The 20,615-nt window shown below is 47.4% G+C and overlaps 1 protein-coding gene across 1 annotated transcript in view; it reads left to right on the forward strand.

Annotated features, from left to right (window-relative positions):
* Flt1 (fms related receptor tyrosine kinase 1) overlaps positions 1–20,148 on the forward strand; it is a 158,070-nt gene extending 137,922 nt beyond the window's left edge. Inside the window, exons 23-30 of the mRNA XM_051205137.1 lie at positions 1,757–1,879; positions 3,915–4,026; positions 6,084–6,183; positions 10,071–10,176; positions 10,400–10,542; positions 12,646–12,730; positions 14,729–14,814; positions 17,327–20,148. Coding sequence (XP_051061094.1) covers positions 1,757–1,879; positions 3,915–4,026; positions 6,084–6,183; positions 10,071–10,176; positions 10,400–10,542; positions 12,646–12,730; positions 14,729–14,814; positions 17,327–17,510 — 939 coding nt within the window. The 3' untranslated portion in view covers positions 17,511–20,148. The remainder of the gene's footprint in view (positions 1–1,756; positions 1,880–3,914; positions 4,027–6,083; positions 6,184–10,070; positions 10,177–10,399; positions 10,543–12,645; positions 12,731–14,728; positions 14,815–17,326) is intronic.
* The last annotated feature ends 467 nt before the right edge of the window (positions 20,149–20,615 follow it).

Here is a 20,615-nt window from a genome sequence, read left to right on the forward strand (position 1 = left end):
CCTTCTCCTTAGCTTCCTTTTTCTTCTGGTCGTTCTCCTTCACCCGCTTCAGGAAGCTGTCTCTGCTCTCAGAGTGCTTTTATGTGCTCAATCCGCACGTTAATCCCCTTGGCAAGAATCATGCCCTTGTTTGTTTACAGTGATGCTCACGGCATGCTGGGTGACATTTTGACTCTGCCTATCTTGCCATGGTAACACTTGTGGGGCATTCCTTTTTGAACAGTGCCCATCCCCTTGATGTCTACAGGATCACCCTTCTTGGAGATTCGCATATACGTGGCCAAAGGAACAACTCCATGCTTCCTAAAAGGCCGAGAGAGCATGTAGCGAGTGCTCCTCCTCTTCCCTTCGTGTTTCTCATTTTGGCCAGTTACTGGAAGACGGCTGCCGTGCATAGAGAGAGGTTTTGAGTTTTTCAAAAGCTCTTGATTTACATTTTAAATCTTATTTTCATCTATGTTATCAAACTTACAACCTGCCCGGAAGAGAAATGCACATTTGCCTCTAGTTTTTCTCCCCCATTCCCGACTTTTATTTTGACTTAACTGATGCATAAAAACATATAAATTATATATGTTAATTAGTGTGTATTAATGATGTCAAGTTTTAATACATGTATATGCTGGGTAATGTTTAAATCAGGTTAAATGTTTCATAACTTTACAGTGAAAACTTTGAAAATCCATTCTTCTACATTTTGTCTCAGTGAGGCCTCTACTGTAAAGCCATATTTCTAGGATTTGTTTATACTTATATTCTGAACTGTACAGTAGGCATCACCACAATGACCTTGATTTGCTCTGATGTGAAGTGGTATCGGAGGAGGGGTGAATTTAACTTAAGGGTAGAAGATCTTCCTGGGTGTTTGAACTACATGAACCCAGCACCGTCTTCCACAGAGCACTCTATTACATTTCCAAACTGTCCAGGCTTCACAGAGAAGCTGTTCTGGTACACCCACATGGGGCTTCCCAAAAGAACCTCAGCTCAAGCCCAGCTGTGGCTATCCCAGGACTCGGGAGACTGAGGCAGGAGGATCCCTGGTTACACACCAACCTGGCCGAGTTCACGATCAATGTCATTACACGGCAGGGCTCTGTGCAGCTCTGGCTGTCCTGGAACTTGCTTTGTAGACCAGGCTGACCTGGACTTCACAGAGATTCCCCCTGCCTCTGCCTCCTGAATGCACAGCCAGCTCAGAATTCTGTTTTAAAGACAGCAGCAGCAGCAGACAAAATAAACCACACTGATCCAAAGCTCCCAAAGATCTGATCTAAAAGGTTGTGGAGAAATCTCACTCTCTGGAGTAATTCAGACCGTCAGTGGGGTTGACCAGTACACTTCCGGCAGAACAGGAGCCTGGCTAATCTAGAACTTGTCTTTGGGGCCTCCTGGACTCTACTTGCGCAGAAGTGCACTGTGTTTATGGCAACTGAGTGTGTGCTGGGACTTTCTTCCTTTCCCACATATGAAATGGAGCTTAGAGTTAAGGATGGGAAAACTATGGCCTGTGAGATGGCTCAGCTGGTAAAGGATCTTGCTGACAAATTTGATGACCTAAACTCAATCCCGGGAGAGAAATGACTTCCACAAGTTGTCCTCTACGTGCATGCTTACACAAGTGCACAACACACACACACACACACACACACACACATTTAAAAAAATAAAAAAAGAATTATGACCCAGAGTGGATACAGGAAATTAAGCAGCTGGATTAAGGAAGTGGGTTCATTACATAACTGTTTTATTATAGTGCATTCACCGAGACCTGGCAGCACGAAACATCCTTTTATCTGAGAACAATGTTGTGAAGATTTGCGACTTTGGCCTGGCCCGGGATATTTATAAGAACCCTGACTATGTGAGAAAAGGAGATGTGAGTCAGCGGGTGTATATTTGATTCATTTCTACCCTGTCATTCTTACACCACAGACTGAAGCCCTTGTAAAGATGTACACTTCCCAGGCAGTCATTCCCCCCCACCCAAATTCTCATGTGATGGTCCGGAGGAGCTGTGTCCCTGAGAAGCCTCATGGTGGCATCTTCTGTCTGTCTCTGCACCCTGAGAGGACCACACGAGGCTTGTTAGTCTAAGCAGCGTGCTAGGCCCTCAGAGACCACATCAGTCCTTGCCTGCCACCCCTAGCGGAGTTCCATGTCACACTGGAAAGAACAGTGTGACCTCTTCCCCTCAGATAAACCCAAATGATTGATTCAGCAGGTGGCTGTACCTCCGGGAAAAGTGGGGGGACGGGACGAACTATCTTGAAGGGAGGAAGCTGCTTACCCCCAGGGATGCCTTTCATGGGACCCATCTCCCTTCTGGCTCACACTGGCCTCTCTTCCCCATTTGGTTTAGAACATAATGTTATTTGTCACTAACTGGGTGACCTCTGGTGTCCTCTCTTGTCTGGCCTCTGCCAGGAGGGCTTCAGCCTGTGACTGGCTCTCTGGATTGTTCTGCAGCAGAGGCTGTCAGACTGTGGAAATAGTCATACCACACAGCAGCCTTCTGAGCCACAGCTGTCTGTCCTCACCCCATACCCCTTGATGCAGAATGTGGGGAGGGGGGTGATTGATGGGAATCTGCATTTTTACCAAGTTTCTGGACCGTGTTATGTGAATGCCCCCAGACCACACTTTTAGAACCCCTTCTTAGTCACTCTTTCTTTGCCTTTTGTTTTTTTTTTTTTTTTTTTTAACTTCAATTTTATTTTGTAAGTATGGTTGGTTTACTTGAATTTATGTCTGTACACCACATGCATGCAGTGCCTGAGGAGTCCAGAAGAGGGTGCCAGATCCCCTGGGACTGGAGGTACACATGGTTGTGAGTTACTATGTGGGGTGCTAGGAACTGAACCCAGGTCCTCTGGGAAAGCAGCTAGTGCTCTTAACCGCTGAGCCATCTCTCCAGCCCTTCAGTCACTTTTTTTCTGAGAGAGTCCGGCTTCTAGTGGAATGCTGGACTCTGTCCATGTTTCAGGTTGTTCCTCTGCTGTCCCTGACTCAGTGTCTCTGTTTCTCCACAGTCTTTGTCTCCCCGCTGTCCCAGACACCTTGCTAACCCCCACCAGCCCAGCTCCCAGCTAATTCACTATTGTCCCTGCTGTATGAAAGAGAGGGACTGGTCTGCATGCTTGAAATCCAGCCACATACTCTCCTAAATGGAAAACACTTTTTAAAAATTTATTTACTTGTTTTTATTGCATATACAGTGTTCTGCCTGCATATTTGCCTACATGCCAGAAGAGGGCACTAGATCTCATGACTGATGGTTGTGAGGTACCATGTGGTTGCTGGGAATTGAACTCAGGGCCTCTAGAAGAGTAGTCAGTGCTCTTAACCTCTGAGCCATCTCTCCAGCCCCTGGAAAACACTTTAATACAATATCATCTTTCTTCCTTCCAAGGGATGCAGGAGATTGAAAGGAGACTGAAGCCAGGGCCTCGTCTGATTCAAATACACATTCCACTCCTGAGCCACATCTAGCCCTCAGTTCAAGACTTAACAGCCCATCTTTTTACATAGGGATGTCTTTCAAAATCCCCCTTCTCAGAAAAAAAAAAAAATTCGTAAGAATTGCTATCAATTTTCAGGGTGTTTCCTAATTCAGACCACTTTACCAAGTCCCTGTGTAGGTGTGGAGGGGATCATGACAGCACAGCTTCTTTTAAGATCCATGGAATAAGGACCTGCTGGGTGCACCAGAAAAGTCTACCTGCCATGCCTGGTCCTCAGAGATGGAGTAGCATCTAATGCTCTCTCTTAGCAACATGTCACATGCCCTATGGTTTTCTGTGGTGTAGGAAACCACAGCTGCTCTGGTTCTGCATAAGTGTTAAGTTGAAGGGGCCCTGGGCCCTGCAGACAGTGCTTTGTTTTCATGCTCAAGGCCCCTTTTCCTCTTCCAGACTCGACTCCCCCTGAAATGGATGGCTCCTGAATCCATCTTTGACAAGATCTACAGCACCAAGAGCGACGTGTGGTCCTATGGAGTGTTGCTATGGGAGATCTTCTCCTTAGGTAAATATGGAGAAGGGAGGGGTTACAGCATCCCAGAAGCAAATGTCTGTGTGTCCTATTGCAGAGCATCCTATGGACACATCCAAGTCTGAGGTCTGCACTTGAACCCATTGCAAATCTGGGTGGAGCCACTGGGAGATGACAGTGATGTGGATGTACATACACTACTATAGAAAGTGTTCAAACCATTGTTGACAAAGTCCGGTGGCAGAAAATCTAGAGACAGAGCTGTCTGTCCTTTGCTCCTTTCTCCAGTTTCTGCAATACCAGTCCTCATGTCTTCACCCCTTTCCTCCACACATCCATTCCCTCAGAATTTCTTCTGGGGAAAGGCCTTGATGTACACAGCCGGACCATTAGCAAGCATTGTTAGAGGCAGCTGGTCTTGATCTAATACCTTTGATTCTAATGCCTGGTATAGCTTTGCACACTAGCTTATGCAGACGAGCAATAAAAAGTTCTGATTAGGTTTTTTGTTTTGTTTCTAGCTAGGTTTGCTCAGAACTATCCACTATGGACTTGTGTGTGTGTGTGTGTGTGTGTATGTGTGTGTGTGTGTGTGTGTGTGTGTGTGTGCTCCTACAAGTTCTGTGTATGTACTATGTGTAATCAGTGCCTGAGGAGGCCAGGAGAGGGCATCAGATCTTCTGAACCAGGATGGAAGTGGGGCTGAAGATTGAGTCCAGGTCCTCTACAAGAGCAGCCAATGCCTACCTCCTCTGGGTTTCTAGAAACTTTCAGAGCCTCATCCCTACAGATGGGCACAGGATCTGCACCTGCTCAGACAGGGATGCTATGAGACCTCCCAAGTGTGAGGATTAGCCAAAAATCTTCAGGCTTTGTCTCCCACAGTAACAGCCCGAGTTTTCTGTAATGTGTCCAGATCATCCCCCTGCTTTCGAGGACAGGCACCTGTTGTTTCCACTCCTGGAAAGCAGCTCGGTGGCTATAATGGCCTTGTAGTGACACCGTGCCAAGTTCTGCGTGTCTCCCAGCTGCTTCCTACCAGCAGTGATCACTAGAAAGTACAGACAAACACATGCTGGGGTGGCCTTGGCTGCAAGGTTAAGCATATTGCAATGCTTTGTCCACCTTATCTAGCCCAGGCTACCCACAGAGGATTGGCTACTGGTGCTAGCAAAGACAGCGTAGTATCCTGGTACCCCTAAAAACCTCCATCCACCCTAGTCAGCCCTGCACTGGAACCCAAGGCTCTGTCCTTTAGACTTGTCATAATCCTTCAATCCTTCATTCCCAAAGCCTTGGAATGAAGGCCGTCTGGGAAGTTTGAGTGGTCCACCAGTAGCCTCACCAACATCCATTGGTCTTTTTTTTTTTTTTTTTTTTTTTTTTTTTTGAGACAGGGTTTCTCTGTGTAGCTTTGGAGCCAGAGCCTGTGCTGGAACTTGATCTGTAGACCAGGCTGTCCTCAAACTCACAGAGATCCCCCTGCCTCTGCCTCCTGGGTGCTGGAATTAAAGGTGTGTGCCACCACAGCCCAGCTGTCCATTGGTTTTCCAAAGACAGGTTATTAACCCATGGCATGAGTGCCTAAGAATTAGATGTTTTTCAAGTTGTCTGTGAGGCCAGGACAGGGACACTTCAGATTGCCCCTTCCCTGACCAAACAGAGATGGCCATGAGCCAGCCAAGGATGTGCCCTCAGGAAGGGCCTGCCAAACACCTCTGTGTTACCTCAGTCACTGGAAATCTATCACTGAAACATCACTGTATATTTATTTGGGGCTTTTGAGGTAGGGTGTCACTAGATAGCCCATACTGGCCTCAAACTAACAGTCCTGCCTCAGCCTCCATTCCTGGCTAAAACATCACTTTGAAGAAATGAGGGCAACTCTGAATTGCCCCTCATGGTCTTTTGGGTAGGCTTGTTTGCTTATTTGTTTGCTTGAGTTCTAGCAGGCCTTAAACTCAGAGATCCGTTTGCCTCTGCTTCCCAAGTGCAAGAATTAAAAGTGTGCACCACCATGTACCTCCCCCAATGGTCTTTTGTACCAGAAACCTTAACATGCATGTGTTTTTCCACACTGTCCCCTGCAGGGGGTTCTCCGTACCCAGGGGTGCAGATGGATGAAGACTTCTGCAGCCGCCTGAAGGAAGGCATGAGAATGAGGGCACCGGAGTATGCAACGCCTGAAATGTGAGTTTGAAGCTTCATCCTCCACTCATCAGGGACCCTGGGGTGGTAGGTAAGGGGCACAGGCACCCCAAGATGGTGGGTAAGAGATGCAGGAACCCTGGGGTGGTAGGTAAGGGACACGAGAACCCTTGGGTGGTAGGTAAGGGACACGGGCACCCTGGGGTGATAGGTAAGGGACACGGGCACCCTGGGGTGATAGGTAAGGGATACAGATTTGTTTTCAGCTCCTCAGAGATGTTGCCCCAGTCCCTGGTGGGCTTTGCTGTGCTGGGAGTGGCTTCCTGAACTGGTTGTGCTCTGGATCTATCCCTATTTCCTCTCCCACCCACTGATTGATCTCTCAAGGACTTTAGCTGGGAACTGAAGTCAGAAAGCCAGGTAGAACAAATAGCACCTAGGAACTGAATGCAAGGGTTCACTCACCGCCTCAGGTCAAGGCCTTTGTAGCTCCGGCCTCCATCGACAGAGCCATGGGGGCTGGGGACTTGATTTGTACTGTGCTCCAGAGGGCTCCAGAGGGCTATATGGGTGGGGCTTGGAATGTGGCTCAGTCACCTTAGTAGTGCTTACCCAGCATGCACGAGGTCCTGGGTCCATCCCCAACAATGCATACATGTACTGTCTTCATCATAGGACCCTGGGAGTGGGAGCAGCAGCATCCAGAATGTAAGGTCATTTTCAGCTATGTATAAAGATCAAGGCTGGTCTGAGCTACTTGAGAACCTGTTTCCAAAAGCTTAGAAATAAATTGATAAAGAAAGAAAGGAAGGAAATGTGGGGTAGCAAGGCCTCTTTAGAATCCCTTAGGACTAGCCAATGGGCTTGTGGAAGTTCTTTGAGAGTCAGAGAGGAGAGAGGCTCTGGGCAGGCTTCTCCATTGTCAGTGGGTGAGCTTGACTCTTTGTAGGTACCATTTCCTGTAACTGTGCCATTTTAGCATCCCAAGGCCTCAGCAGGAATGTGATGACACTTGCAGTTTGGGGGAGCTGCTGACAAGGACTTGGGCCTCCCTGAGGTGGCGCCACCTTTCCTGAACTGGCAGGCAGCCTCCCCTCCCCACCCACACAATGAGGTCCCGTGGAGCCCTGGGGAGGAGTCAAGGGCTGAGAAGGAAGTGTGGGCTGGCCCAAAGGGCAAGGTCACCATCTTTTTCCTTCATTATCTAAGGACCAAGCTAGGTCAATGCCAAGCCCGGGAACTGAATGAGAGAGGCCAAGGACTCAGAGGTATAGTCAGGGAAGACACAGGGGAAGCTATTAATGTTGGTTGGTATCCTCTTCAGGGAAGTGTAAGGGATGGACTGACCCAAGGTGCCTGCTAGGCACAAAGAGGGTTTAGACTTGCTGGGACCCTTCACCACTGCAGAAGCGGCTGAAATAAGGCCAGGCTGCACTTGACTGGTGCTTTCCCTATGTAGTCTCACGTAGACTTCCCGTGATCATGAGGAGTAGGTAGGGCAGATCTGAAGATCTGATCTGGAAAAATACCAAAACAGACTACAAGAAGTAAAGCTTCACTGGATGGTGATGGCGCACACATTTAATCGCAGCGTTTGGGAGACAGAGGCAGGCGGATCTCTGTGAGTTTGAGGTCAGCCTGGTCTATAGAGTGAGTTCCAGGACAGCTAGAGCTGGTACACAGGAAAAAAAAAAAAAAAAAAAAAACTGTCTAGAAAAACAAACAAAAAGCTAAAAATCCTTGTACCTGACAGTCCAGTGACATCATTACTCTTGGCTGGTATTGATGTGGAGGGATGTCCAAGAGTTCAGCTCAGGGAGCAGCCATATTTCTTGTGAGTAATGGTCTGTGTCTAAGCTCTGATGTGTGTGCACCTCAGAATCCATCACCCCTCCCTTCTTCTGCTGTCTGCAAGGGCAGAGCCAGCTGTTTTTGTTTAAGCCAGGGTTTCTCTGTGGAGCCCTGGCTGTCCTGGAGCTCTCACTCTGTAGACCAGGCTGGCCTCTAATTCATATGTCTACCTCCTGAGTGCTGGAATTTAAGGCTTGCACCACCACCACCACCTAGCCAGAGCCAGGTGTTTGTTTGGTGTTGGTTTTGAGGAACAGTTTCTCTGTGTAGCTTTGGAGCATGTCCTGGAACTCCCTCTATAGACCAGGCTGGCCTTGAACTCACAGAGATCTGCCTGCCTCTGCCTCCTGAGTGCTGGAATTAAAGGCATGGGCCACCACCACCCTGTCAGAGCCAGCTTTTTACCGAGTCCTCAGGATACTGGCGTAAACCCCACCTGGGAATTTTGCCCACACTTTGGCCATTTGTTCTCGTGATTTTCCCATTTCCCTCCTGCTACCAATTTTCTCCTCTCCCTTAGGCTCCCCTGTCTTCTTAACTGCTTTTGTCAGGCATGGCATGCCTTAAGACAAAACAAAAATATTTTGAAGAGACACTGGGGACCATCAGGGAAGCCTGTGTCACATAACTGGCAGGGTAGAACGATTCCCAGGGTCCCTTGGGCTTTTCCCTGAGCTGCCCTCAGCTTCTAGCACTACAAGTAATTCCTGCACTATGACGGAAGACTTCACAGGGCAAGCAGAGCTTTTGTTGGTGCTACTGTGTGAGGGTGCTGAGTACAGAGAAGGGGAGATGAATCCAGACCTCATTCTGAAGTCCCAGCCCACTCAGATTTTGATCTGATGTAATCAAGAGTCTGCTGTGGTCCAAAGACTCCTCAGAAAGAAGAGACAAAGAAAAGAAAAATCCCCAGGAGAGCGCAAGGGAACACTTGGCTCAGTGTTTTCGGGGACTCTTGGCATGTGCCGTGCACAGGGAGTCTATACAGACTTCCAACACCAGTTTATATGTCAAACAGCCCAATAGCAACACAGCTAAAATATAAGAAGAAAACAAAACGCAAAACGAACTTGCTGACTAAGGAACCTGAGGACAATGTTTCCAACCCAGAAGCCCCGTCCAGTTTTGCCTTAGTGTTGAGAAACTACTTTGTAACAGGGGCTTTGAAAATCTGGGCAAAAAGTAAGCCACCACACAGGGAACCTTGCACACACCCTAAGGAACTACTGAAGTCTACTGTCTCTTCACCTGTTTTGGAAGCAACCTGTGTCGTGACCCTAGGGCCTTTTCCACCAGTCTCCACTGCAGACCCTTCCAATGGAAGTGTGGAAGTCCTTCCAAGAATCTAAGGGCCGTCCCAAGGAAGTCTACAGACCTTCCCAAGGAAGTGTAAGGATTTTTCGCAAGGAAATGAGGCCCTTCCCAAGGAGGTGTTAGGATGTGAAGATGTCAGGTGCACACAGAGAAGCCAAGTAGAACCAGCCTTCATTACAATCCAAGAATTAAGTGGGAGGCTGGGTGGTAGGGGTGTACATCTTTAATCCTAGCACTTGGGAGGCAGAGACAGGTGGATCTCTGTGAGTCCAAGGTCAGCCTGCTCTACAGAGCTAGTTCTAAGACAGCCAAGGCTATATAAACCCTGCCTCCAAAAATAAATAAATAAATAAATAAATAAATAAATAAATAAATAAGGAAATGAAGTGGGCATTACAAACTGGTCAGACTGTAACTGTTTTTAGCTTTGGGGACATCATCTTGAGATAGGAGGAGTGCTTTACTCACACCCAACTGCACAGAGCACCTCTTTCCTAAGTCCCCTCCTTTGATCTGCAAGACCCGGCCCTGGCACCTAAGGAAGGTAAGTCAGGTGTTCAGGAGAGTTGGTCTGTCATTCTGCCTCAGTAGACATGCGTGTGCCCCCAGGCACTGATGTTACAAACCTAAAACTGAAGCCACATCACATATTATAAAAAGCATGGTCTGAGCTACGAACCGACAACCCTCACATCAGAATGTGCAGGGCGGGCTGTATCAACCCCACTGTTGTCCAGCTCTTTCTGTGTGCTTCTCATCGACAGCTACCAAATCATGTTGGATTGCTGGCACAGAGACCCCAAAGAGAGGCCCCGATTCGCAGAACTCGTGGAGAAGCTAGGTGACCTGCTTCAAGCCAATGTCCAACAGGTAAAGTTTAGATCAGAAGGTCAAATGTGTTCCTAATAGAACTGGAAAGAACAGCAGTAAAAAGTGGTGTGTGTGAGTGTGTATGTGTAGACTGATAGTGTGTGTGTATGTGTTAGACTGTGTGTGTGTGTGTGTGTGTTTGTGTGTATGTGTGTGAATGAGAGTATGTGTGTGAACTTGAAGGAGAAACTTTTATGATTAGGGGTCTGTCTCTGGTGTTTAGGATGGTAAAGACTACATCCCAATCAATGCCATACTGACGAGAAACAGTGGCTTCACTTATTCAGTCCCCACCTTCTCTGAGGACTGTTTCAAGGATGGTTTCACAGCTCCACCGTTTCATTCCGGAAGCTCTGAGGATGTGAGGTGAGATTCTGCTCCCCAGTTTTACTATGGAAAGAAGAGGGGATGGAGGAGGAAGGGGGAGGGTGGAGCGTGGAGGAAGGAAAGTAGAGAAAAGAAAGAATTGGGCATTTGTTCTGCTTCCTGAATCCAACCATTGTTAACATTCTGCCATGTCTGATCTATGTTGGAGGCCTATGCACTCCCTTTTTTCCTAAACTTCTAAAGGAATGAACAAGACATTGTGTTTTCTCAAGCTACCTTATCTTATTCTAGAACTGTAGCCTGATTTTCATAACATTAACTTTGGTTAAACTTTACATAAATTAAATAAACAAGAGTAATGGCACAGGACTGTAATCCCAGAGTTCAGGAAGATACAAGTTTAAAGCAGCCCCGGTTACATACCAAAATGATGTCTCATAAACAATAACAACTAAGAAGAAAAGTTACATAAAACTACTGGGTGGTGGTGCTGCACACCTTTAATACCAGTACTTGGGAGGCAGAGGCAGGCAAATCTCTGTGAATTCAAGACCAGCCTGGTCTGCTGAGTGAGTTCTAGAAGGAGAAACCCTATATCGAAAAACAAACAAACAAAAAAACCAATGAAACAAACCAGCCTTCTCTTTTTGTTTTATATTTTCATCTAACAAACCTTTACATCTTGCATTACTATGAAGGAAACTGAGCAGAAGCTAAAAGAATAAATAATTGGTGGTGCATGCCTTTAATCCAAGCACTCGGGAGGCAGAGGCAGCGGGATCTCTGTGAGTTCAAGGCCAGCCTCATCTACAGAGCTAGTTCCAGGACAGGCTCCAAAACAATACAGAGAAACCCTGTCTCGAAAAACCATAAATAAATAAATACTGAGAAGGTGTGCTAGCTGATGTGGATAGTTACACCATATGGAATGTGTGTTGGCCCCTGTGGTCATGGAAACATGCTCTGGTATGGCATTGTGCTGGCATTTTGCACATATAAACAGCTTTCATGTACAAAACCATCTTACCAAGTACATATTATCTCTCTGTTTGATAAATATGGACCTATCAACTGGAGAGATGAGAACTTAGCAAACTGTATGACTCCTAAATACAGAACTGAGTTTGTAACCCAGGAAGACTTACCCTGCCCAGGCTCCTAATGTCACCAGGGTCCTTTTAGAGCCTTCTGGGGTCTTTAGCTGTGTGGGCATAGCTTTCAGGCGTGACCTCGGTTCCACTACCAGAGAAGCACAGGAGAGAGATGTAGCAGTTGGAAAACACTGACAGCTATCTATGACAAGTTTTGAAGCAATCAGCAGGCAGCCCAGAGCTCAGAGGGGTGACAGGTTGATGTCACTGCTCATACCTGACACCCAGCCAGTCATCTCCTTTTAAACGACAAAGCGTGGATGGCATAGAAATGGGTTGAGGGTGTGAAGCTAGGTTCAGCCCTTCTAGTATGTTGCTTAGCCAGAGACCCAAAAGGAATGTAGCCTAAGAGCTTGGGCCTTGCAGCTACTAAAACTCTCAGACGATGGCCTACTTGAGGAGTGGGTTTGCCTATGAGCAGCAATCTAATGTAATATCCCATCAGGTCTTTCCAATAGATCAACGAAAATTGGCAGGTGGTCACTGAGAAATCTCCCAAATATCACTCATTTGTCACAATTGTGATGGAGGCCCAGAATATGCAATGTGGGCTCTTTGCCTTGGTTGTATACTTAAATCAGCTGAGAAGTCTCAGTGGGACATTTTATTTGTCACCCCACGTCCTTTCAGGAAGTGATAAGCAGTAAGTGATAAGATGGAGTCATACTGCCTCCTGGGGCATTGGTCTCTTGTGTCACTAAGACACTTGGGCCAGATGAGGTCTCGTGTCTCCTCTATGACTGGCATTTTTTTATTCCATGGGGAACTGGAGTGGGCCCTTTTAAGGTTTTTCTGAAGACTACAATTAAAGTGTGAATTGATTACACAGAGGAGGTGATGTCACTGTGAGGATTCCTAGAGGGTTCTAAGGAAACTGAGCCAGCCAGAATTTTGGTTGTTAGGTGGGACCCACCCATATTGCACACTGTCCTCATCCATCCCAGGTGTGTGCACTTTCCTGCCTTGATGACTCTTTCTGCTTCTTCATCAGATATGTAAATGCTTTCAAATTCATGAGCCTGGAGAGAATCAAGACCTTTGAGGAGCTCTCCCCAAATGCCACCTCCATGTTTGAAGTAAGTCGTGACAGTAACACTTGGTACTCTTTGCCAGAAATCTCTTCTTGTCTAAGCTTGGGCAGCAAGGGCCAGTGATGGCTCTGTAGAGGCCAAGAGGGGGAAGAACAGACAGTCAGACTTCAGGGAAAATTCCATGGCTTAAAAATCTCCTGGAGCTCACTCCGAGGGCCATTCTATTGTGCCAGCTCCTGGGAGGGGAAAGTATATGTTCCCTAGAATCTCTTGCAGGATATTAGTGGTGCAGCATCCTTTGAGAGGGTTCTGTGTGTGAGTGGCTGGCCCTTGTAATGCAACAGAGGCTTTGTGCTCTAGTTACATCTGAAGGAAGTCCACATAGGCTCCTTCATCCTAAGACTCTGCAGATGAGTAGCCAGCCAAGTTTCTACCCAGACACACTGGTCAAATCATACCAGAGTAGCCTGGCTTTGGTCAGCAAGTATCTGGAAAAAACTTGCATGGGATTGGGAGACTAAGAAGCGGGGGGAAGGCTATGCAGGAGTGCTCTTCTGGTATGGCTGACTGTTGTACTCCAAGTGGACTTCTGTGTCAAACACAATGCTATAAACCAATCCAGGTGGTGGTGTCGCTCACCTTTGATCCCAGCACTTGGGAGGCAGAGGCAGGCAGATCTCTGTGAGTTTGAGGCTAGCCTGGTCTGCAAAGCAAGTTCCAGGATAGGCTCCAAAAGCTATGAAGAGAAACCCTGTCTTTAAAAACAAGTAAACAAACAAGAGTAGAAGCCTTGATGCTGGGGGTTGGAGAGTCAGCACAGCAGTTAAGAGCACCGGTTCTTTCAGAGGATCCAAGTTTGGTTCCCAGGACCCACATGGTGGCTCACAACCATCTGTAACTCTAGTTACAGGAGACCTGAAGCCATTTTCTTGGGTCCCAGGTATGCATGTAGTACACCTACATGCAGGAAAAAAATACCCATACATATAAAATAAATATACATTTTTAAATAAGCAAACATAGACTCACAAGATAAAGGGGCATGACAACTTCAAGATATAAAGACGTTTCCACTTTAAGCTGTAGAATGCCATGATAAAGTAGATAGGAATGTTGTGTTGTGGCTCAGTAGGGTGTTTCAAATGCAAGGAAGGAACAACACAGAGCAAACCTTGGGATCTCTCAAGCTTAGGCTACCCCTAAAATGTGGCAAATCATGGTAACATCGTCACTGTAGTGACAGAGTAATGAAGAGTGCATAGAAAAGCCCATGATGAAGATGACCGAACTTCAACAGTTCCTGGACACTATGGCCAGTAGGGGCTTGCCAGTGCCATAGACTCTCCAAGGAAAATAACCAACCACCTCTAATTGCCTAGAGATTTCATGTATGACAACATACCCATAGATCACCACCAAGATTAGTTTTAACATGTATGATCATTTGCATGAAAGTTTCACGTGGAAAATGCTAGGCAGTTACATGCAATTTTCCATTCTCTGCATGTGTGTGTGTCCACATTCGAGAGTGTACACATACACATATGTGCTTGCCCATGGAATGTGTGTATGGAGTCCCTTGGCCAAGGTCAGGCATCTCCCTCAACTGCTCACCTTACTGGGGTTTTGGTTTTTTTTTTAAAGACAGGGTCTTTCAAGGAGCCCAGAACCCACAGTTTGAGCTAAACTAACTGGCCAGAAAGCCCCAGGATCTACCTGTCTCTGTCACCACATGCCACCACCAGGGCTATGGTGACAGATATGGGCCACCAAGCCTGACTTTGAGGTCCTCTATTGTGCCCAGCAAGCACTTTACCCACTGAGCCACCTCCTTAGACCCAGTAGTTTCCTATTCACCTTCAGGAAGAAGGGTCTTGCAGTTGCCAGGATAAAGAAAATGCTCAGTGCCAATGGGTAAGAGATGTGGATGATGAGGGCAGCAGCAGGCAGCACCTCGGAGGTGCCTCCCAGTGTCTTCCCAGAGTCCCTGTGGTACCTTCTGAGCCAGGCGAGTGAGGGTCATCTTCCTGTTTGCTTTTGCAGGATTATCAGCTGGACACTAGCACTCTGCTGGCTTCCCCACTGCTGAAGAGGTTCACCTGGACTGAGACCAAGGCGATGAAGATAGAGTAAGGAAGGGGAGTGGGGAGGGCTGGAGGAGGATGCCTTGTTGTCGGGCTGTTTAAGGCTACCTGACCTCCCAGTGTTCAGGCACAGCAGAAAAATAGCCACCCCCAAAAGGGGCAGAAAGGGGATACGATATTGGACATATGAACCCCAGGGTCTGTGACAAGGAAGACTGGGGCTTCAGGAGGGAAAATATGTAGGGAATTCTTATAGCAGGCAGGCTGAGCCTGAGAGACACAGGTGGAAAGGAGCCAGATGTGTCCAGTTGTGAAGGGAGGTTCAGGATGTGTTCAAAGGCTCATGAGACAACACTCCTGTTTCCGGTCCCTAGGCTAGCAGAGTCTACACAAGGAGACAAAGTCCCGTTTGCCACCCTGGGAATCCAAACTTCCACAGTAAGGATTTTCTGTATCCTGCTGGACCCAGGTGTCATTTGCAAATTTCTTCCCAAACCCCTGGCCTGATCTGTCAATCAGCATCTCCTTCTGTTCTGTGCCCTAGCAGAGCTGACTTCAGTGCTTCTCTAGGCTGGAGGCTACCTTGGAATAGTGCTGTGCTGAGAAAGTCCTGGCCACTTACCTACCCACCCATCCACCCACCTACTCATCCACCTTCCTACCCACCCACCCACCTACTCATCCACCTACCTACCCACCCACTCACCCATCCACCTTCCTACCCACCCACCTACCCACCCATCCACCCACCTACTCATCCACCTACCTACCCACCCATCCACCTTCCTACCCACCCACCTACCCATCCACCCACCTACCCACCCATCCACCCATCTACCCACCTACTCATCCACCTACCTACCCACCCACCCACCTACCTACCCACCCATCTACCTTCCTACTCACCCACCCCCCTTCCTACCTACCCACCTTTCCTGGTTTAAATGCCTGACCCTCAGGGGTGGACTCATTTGGCTCAGCAATTAAGAACACTGACTGTCTTTGCAGAGGACAGAGTTCAATTCCCAGCACTCCCATACCCTAGCAGTCATCTGTTAGCTCCTCTGAAGGTGCCAGGCAAACATGTGGTACATATACATACAGGCAGACAAAATACCCATGCACATAAAAACAAACAACAACCAGACTGCCACCTACAGGCTGTAGTTTATTGAAATGAAACTGAACCTAAAACCTGCTGCAGCCAGGCTGTGATGGCACGATTTTAGTTCCAGCACTCGGGAGGCAGTGGCAGGTGGATCTCTGTGAATTCAAGGCCAGGCCGGTCTACACAGTGAGTTCCAGGACAGCAAGGGCTACACAGACAGACAGTTTCTGTCTCAGAAAACAAAACAAAGAGCTGCTGCAAACCCCTCCGAGTGACTGGATGGACACACAGTCCACCAGGTCATTGAAAGGACAAGGACATGCCCAGGCAGACATCTTCCTTTTCCTTGTAACATGGGCTCAAAAGTGGGTCTACTGTTGAGGTGTCAGATTAAGGGACACCTATTTGGACAAAAGAAAAGAGTAGGCTAGCTGCTACTTTGTTTCTTCCTGGGGAACAGGAGGAAAGGGTGGTTATTTTTTTACTTGATCTTTGATGAAGAAAAGACAAACCCTAATTTATAGTCCCTACCCTGCAATTAAAGAGGTAGGTCATAGCCAGGCCAGTCTACATCACGTGGCTCTCTCAGATGGCTCTCTCCACCGCTCAGCAGTGATTTTAATCCAATAGTAAAGGGTAGGAGATGCTACCCTCTCTCCCGTGTCCATCTTAGGCTCATGTAGCATATGGTACCCGAGGACAATCGTCCCCCAGGCCACATGCTCAGGAGCCACCTATATGACTGTGTATGCAGCCCTGCATTTCTTGAGACCATTGACCATGTATGTGGTGACTATACAGAGAGATTTACTTCTAGAGGCCAGAAGTCCAAACTCCAAGGCACTGGCAAGGACGCATGCGCCTCAGAGGCCCCTCATAGCGTCTGTGGCTTCATGCTTTCCTCAACTCGTGACTATCTCGCCCAGCTCCACCCTCACATGGCCTCTCTGGTTGGTTAAGACTAGCCTGTGCGTTCACACTGCACTGAGACCCACCTGGCTAATTCAGAACAAGCTCCTCCCCTTTAGACCTCAGTTTAGCTGTGGGGTGAGTCACAGATTCCCAGGATTGGAGATGATAAAGGGGAAGGGTGGGCAGAGACTTTTTTTTTTTTTTAAAGCTGATCACAGGAGGTATCTGACCCAAGAACAGAAGAAGGCTACTGCTAAGTCTTGTTTTCCAATTAGAATCCCAGGGTTTGCACCATCCCATCCAACACCCCCCCCCCCATCACTGCCCTGCTCCCTCCACCCAATGACACCAAACCGGCAAGAGGAAGGGGGCACGTACATTTAGAACAAAGAATGTTTGACACAGACAGACAGGAGTCTAGAACAGGTGCAGAAAGGTGACCCACTGGAAAAAAAAAAAAGGTAGGTATCAGTCCTTTCCCAGAAAACATCTGAGATATCTGATCGATCCTGTTTGTCCATTTCTCTTTCTCTTTAGCTTGAGAGTAACGAGTAAAAGCAAGGAGTCAGGGCTTTCCGATGTCCCCAGGCCCAGCTTCTGCTTTTCCAGCTGTGGCCACATCAGGCCTGTGCACGACGACTCTGAGCTGGGGAAGGATTCATGCTGCTCTCCACCCCCAGACTACAACTCTGTGGTGTTGTACTCCTCGCCACCCGCCTAACGTTTCTCACAAGCCGCAGACAACCTGACAGCCTGACAGTATTATGCTTATATGAGTTTACACCTATTCCTCTCCACAGGGGCCGGCTGCTTTTTGTGACTTAATAGTGCTTTTTTGTTGTTTTTGTTGTTACTGTTTTGACTAACCAGAATGTAACCAGATAGTGACAAGTGAGGAACACTACTGCTCAAGTCCTCATGTGACTCCATGTCAGAGAAATCCTGAGCCCAATGACTCACCTGCTCCAGCCCCTTTGGGCCTCAGGGCACCCTGAACAGGCGATCTGGCCATGGCACCCATGTGTGTCCTTGTGGCCCATGCACTGTAGGGGCAGGGGCAGTAAGCCTCTTAGCTCACAGCAGCATGCATGGGCCTGCCTGCCCTGCATCTCTGCAGCCCCCTAGCAGGCATTAAGACACTTACGGGGGAGAGAAAGGGAGAACAGAGAAAAAAGAGGCACAGGAAAGCATGGGATATAGCATGTGGAGACGGTGCAGGAGAGGGCTCCTCAATGCCAGGCCAGTGGTTTCTCATTCCTGGCCTCTGCTCTTTTGGGCACCCTACCAAGAGGTGACAGGACAGAATGTATGGAACATTTTCTAGATTTCTGAGAGACAAGGATGTTTTCGGGAACCACAGGAAACCTTAAATCTTTCCCTGGGAGTCTGTCTTTGTTGTCCATCCCTATCCACAGCATGTTTAACACATGTCAGTGAGGGTGGCACTTGGTTCTGAAGCCACATTTACTATCAGTTCCTATAGTGAGAGACACTGAGATCAGACCCAAGCTTGGAAGCCCCGGCTTAGCATACTGCTCACAGGGAGTCCAGTTTGGCCTAGCAAGGTTGCTACTGCTAGACTCAAAAGCCACATTTTAATCAGTCAGGTTCTATTTCAAGTATTCATATACAGATAACAACACTCTTGCATTATCCTGTTTTATACACTTAGCTATTCAAGGAAGCCGGGAGAGTTAAGAGAGTCTAGAAGACCGTTTTCTCTGTATCCAAACCAGGGTTAATGGACTAACATCCAAGAAGGCAGAGAGGACGCTCCATGTGTAATAGCCAAGCCAATTCACCCACAGAGTTGGCCCTCACTGTCTTCTTTTTACTTTATCCTGAGTTTCCCTATCTCAAGCCAATCTGAGAGGAGCAAAAGGGCACTGGCCAATGTTTACTAAGCACTTTACACTCCTTGGGAGAGAAGGTGATGTGTAATTTACACAAGCTATTTCTACAGCTGGGATTCAGGATATTAGTCAATGAGCCATCAAAAGGAAAAAAGAAAATCCCATTTTCATCTGTTTTGGACCTTACCTGGGGTCTAAGGATGATGGGAACAGGGTAGAAATGGACACCCACTCTTTGGGTCTCTAAAATGGCTGTTAGATGTTGTATGTGCAGATTATGGTCTGTGTGTCTAGGGTGTATGCAGCTGCTAGAGCCAGTCACAGCCAGCCAGACAAGGGGCAGCTGCTTTGTGAGAGCAGACCATGCTTCCTTTATGCTTGCCACTTAATTCGATGGCCTGAACAGTAGCATGTATGCCCGCTTCCCTGTGCAGCACATTCTTGAGAATGGGGGCTGGGCACAACCCCCAGTGAGACAATCTGCAGTCATGGTGGCTCTTGGGGGACTCGCTAGCCAGGATAGAGAAGCAGGAAAGGGTTTCTAACCAGGAACTGGATAAACAGAAGTCAGGGCAGGGCTGGGGGAAAAAACCTTTGTTCTTCATCTTTGTGCATCTATAAAAGCTCATGTCAGCTAGCAAGTGTCAAAGTGGGGGCATTAGACAGAGGCCACCAGAGAATTGAGTGATGTCAACATTCTACAATTCTTCAGATCACTTAAATATTCAGCCATTAGTGAAAAAAAGAAAACCTTAGCCAGCCTTGTACTATTTTGATTTTAATCATCTAATTCTTAATCATTGAGAGACTTTAGTAAGGTCCCTTTCCCACAAAAGAAAATCTATTGGGATTCTCTGGCTTTGTTTAAGGACCTAGCTTTGGAGTCCACAAAAGTCCATCAGCGAAGGGGAAGAAAGCAGACAGTTCCGTCTGAGTTGTTAAGGCAGGAAGAAAAATGAAACTTGCAAAGACACACATACCTAGCTGCATTGTGCCTGTTATCAAAACAGTACTGGATGTGAGGACAGAGACATTAAGACTGTTTGCCATTCAAGGAAAACGTGGTTAGCCCTAAGGAAAAACAAACATTATTCCTAGTGTTTGAGATCACCAATGTGGAACCAGGGAGCTGAAACCCCAGGCAAGTCTAAGTTAGCCTGAGAGAGACACTCAGGGGACAGATATGTTCAACTCCTGAAAACGGTTGCAAATAGATCTTTGTTCAGTGCCTCGATCCCCGCCTATACATCAGCTCAATGGAGGAAGAGGGCATCTTTTGACCGACAGTGGTAGGAACTGTACATGTATGTTTGTGTGTGTGTGTGTGTGTCTGTATGTTTTGTGCATAACTATTTAAAGAAACTGGAATTTTAAAGTTACTTTTATTACGTATCAAGATGATATGCCACAGACAGAACTAAGACATGATCTGGTCCCACCTTTCAAGTCATGATGAATGTATTTCGTATATTATCTTCATTTAATAAAATTCACTTTCAAAACCAAGTATTTCCTTACCTTCCTTGTAAATGTAACGAGTAATTAAAACCCAGAGACTGATAATAACAACAAAGCAGAAGAGAAGCAAAGCAGCCAGGCACTAGCTCTTATCTCTACCTCAGACTGATAGGGCTGTCCTGTCTCCATGAATCCTCAGAGGCAAAAGCTCTGAATTCCTGTCTCCACCTCCTTATATTCCTTTCTCTTCCTTGGCCATATCACTCCTGTCTCCACCTCCCTAGTGCTGGCTGGCATTAAAGGTGTGTGATTCCAGGTGCTGGGTTCAAAGGCATGAGCTCTGTTACTCTTCACTCTTGTGTAGGTCAGAGTGGCCTTGACCTCAGAGAGATCCATCCTGCCTGTCTCCTGAGTCCTGGGATTGAAGGTGTGTGCCACCACTGCCTGGCTCTATGACTTGCTTGAATGGCTGCTGGGATTAAAGATATGTATCACCATTGCCTGACCTCTATGGC

Source organism: Phodopus roborovskii, unplaced genomic scaffold (assembly GCF_943737965.1).
Source record: "Phodopus roborovskii unplaced genomic scaffold, PHOROB, whole genome shotgun sequence".
NCBI lineage: Eukaryota > Metazoa > Chordata > Mammalia > Rodentia > Cricetidae > Phodopus > Phodopus roborovskii.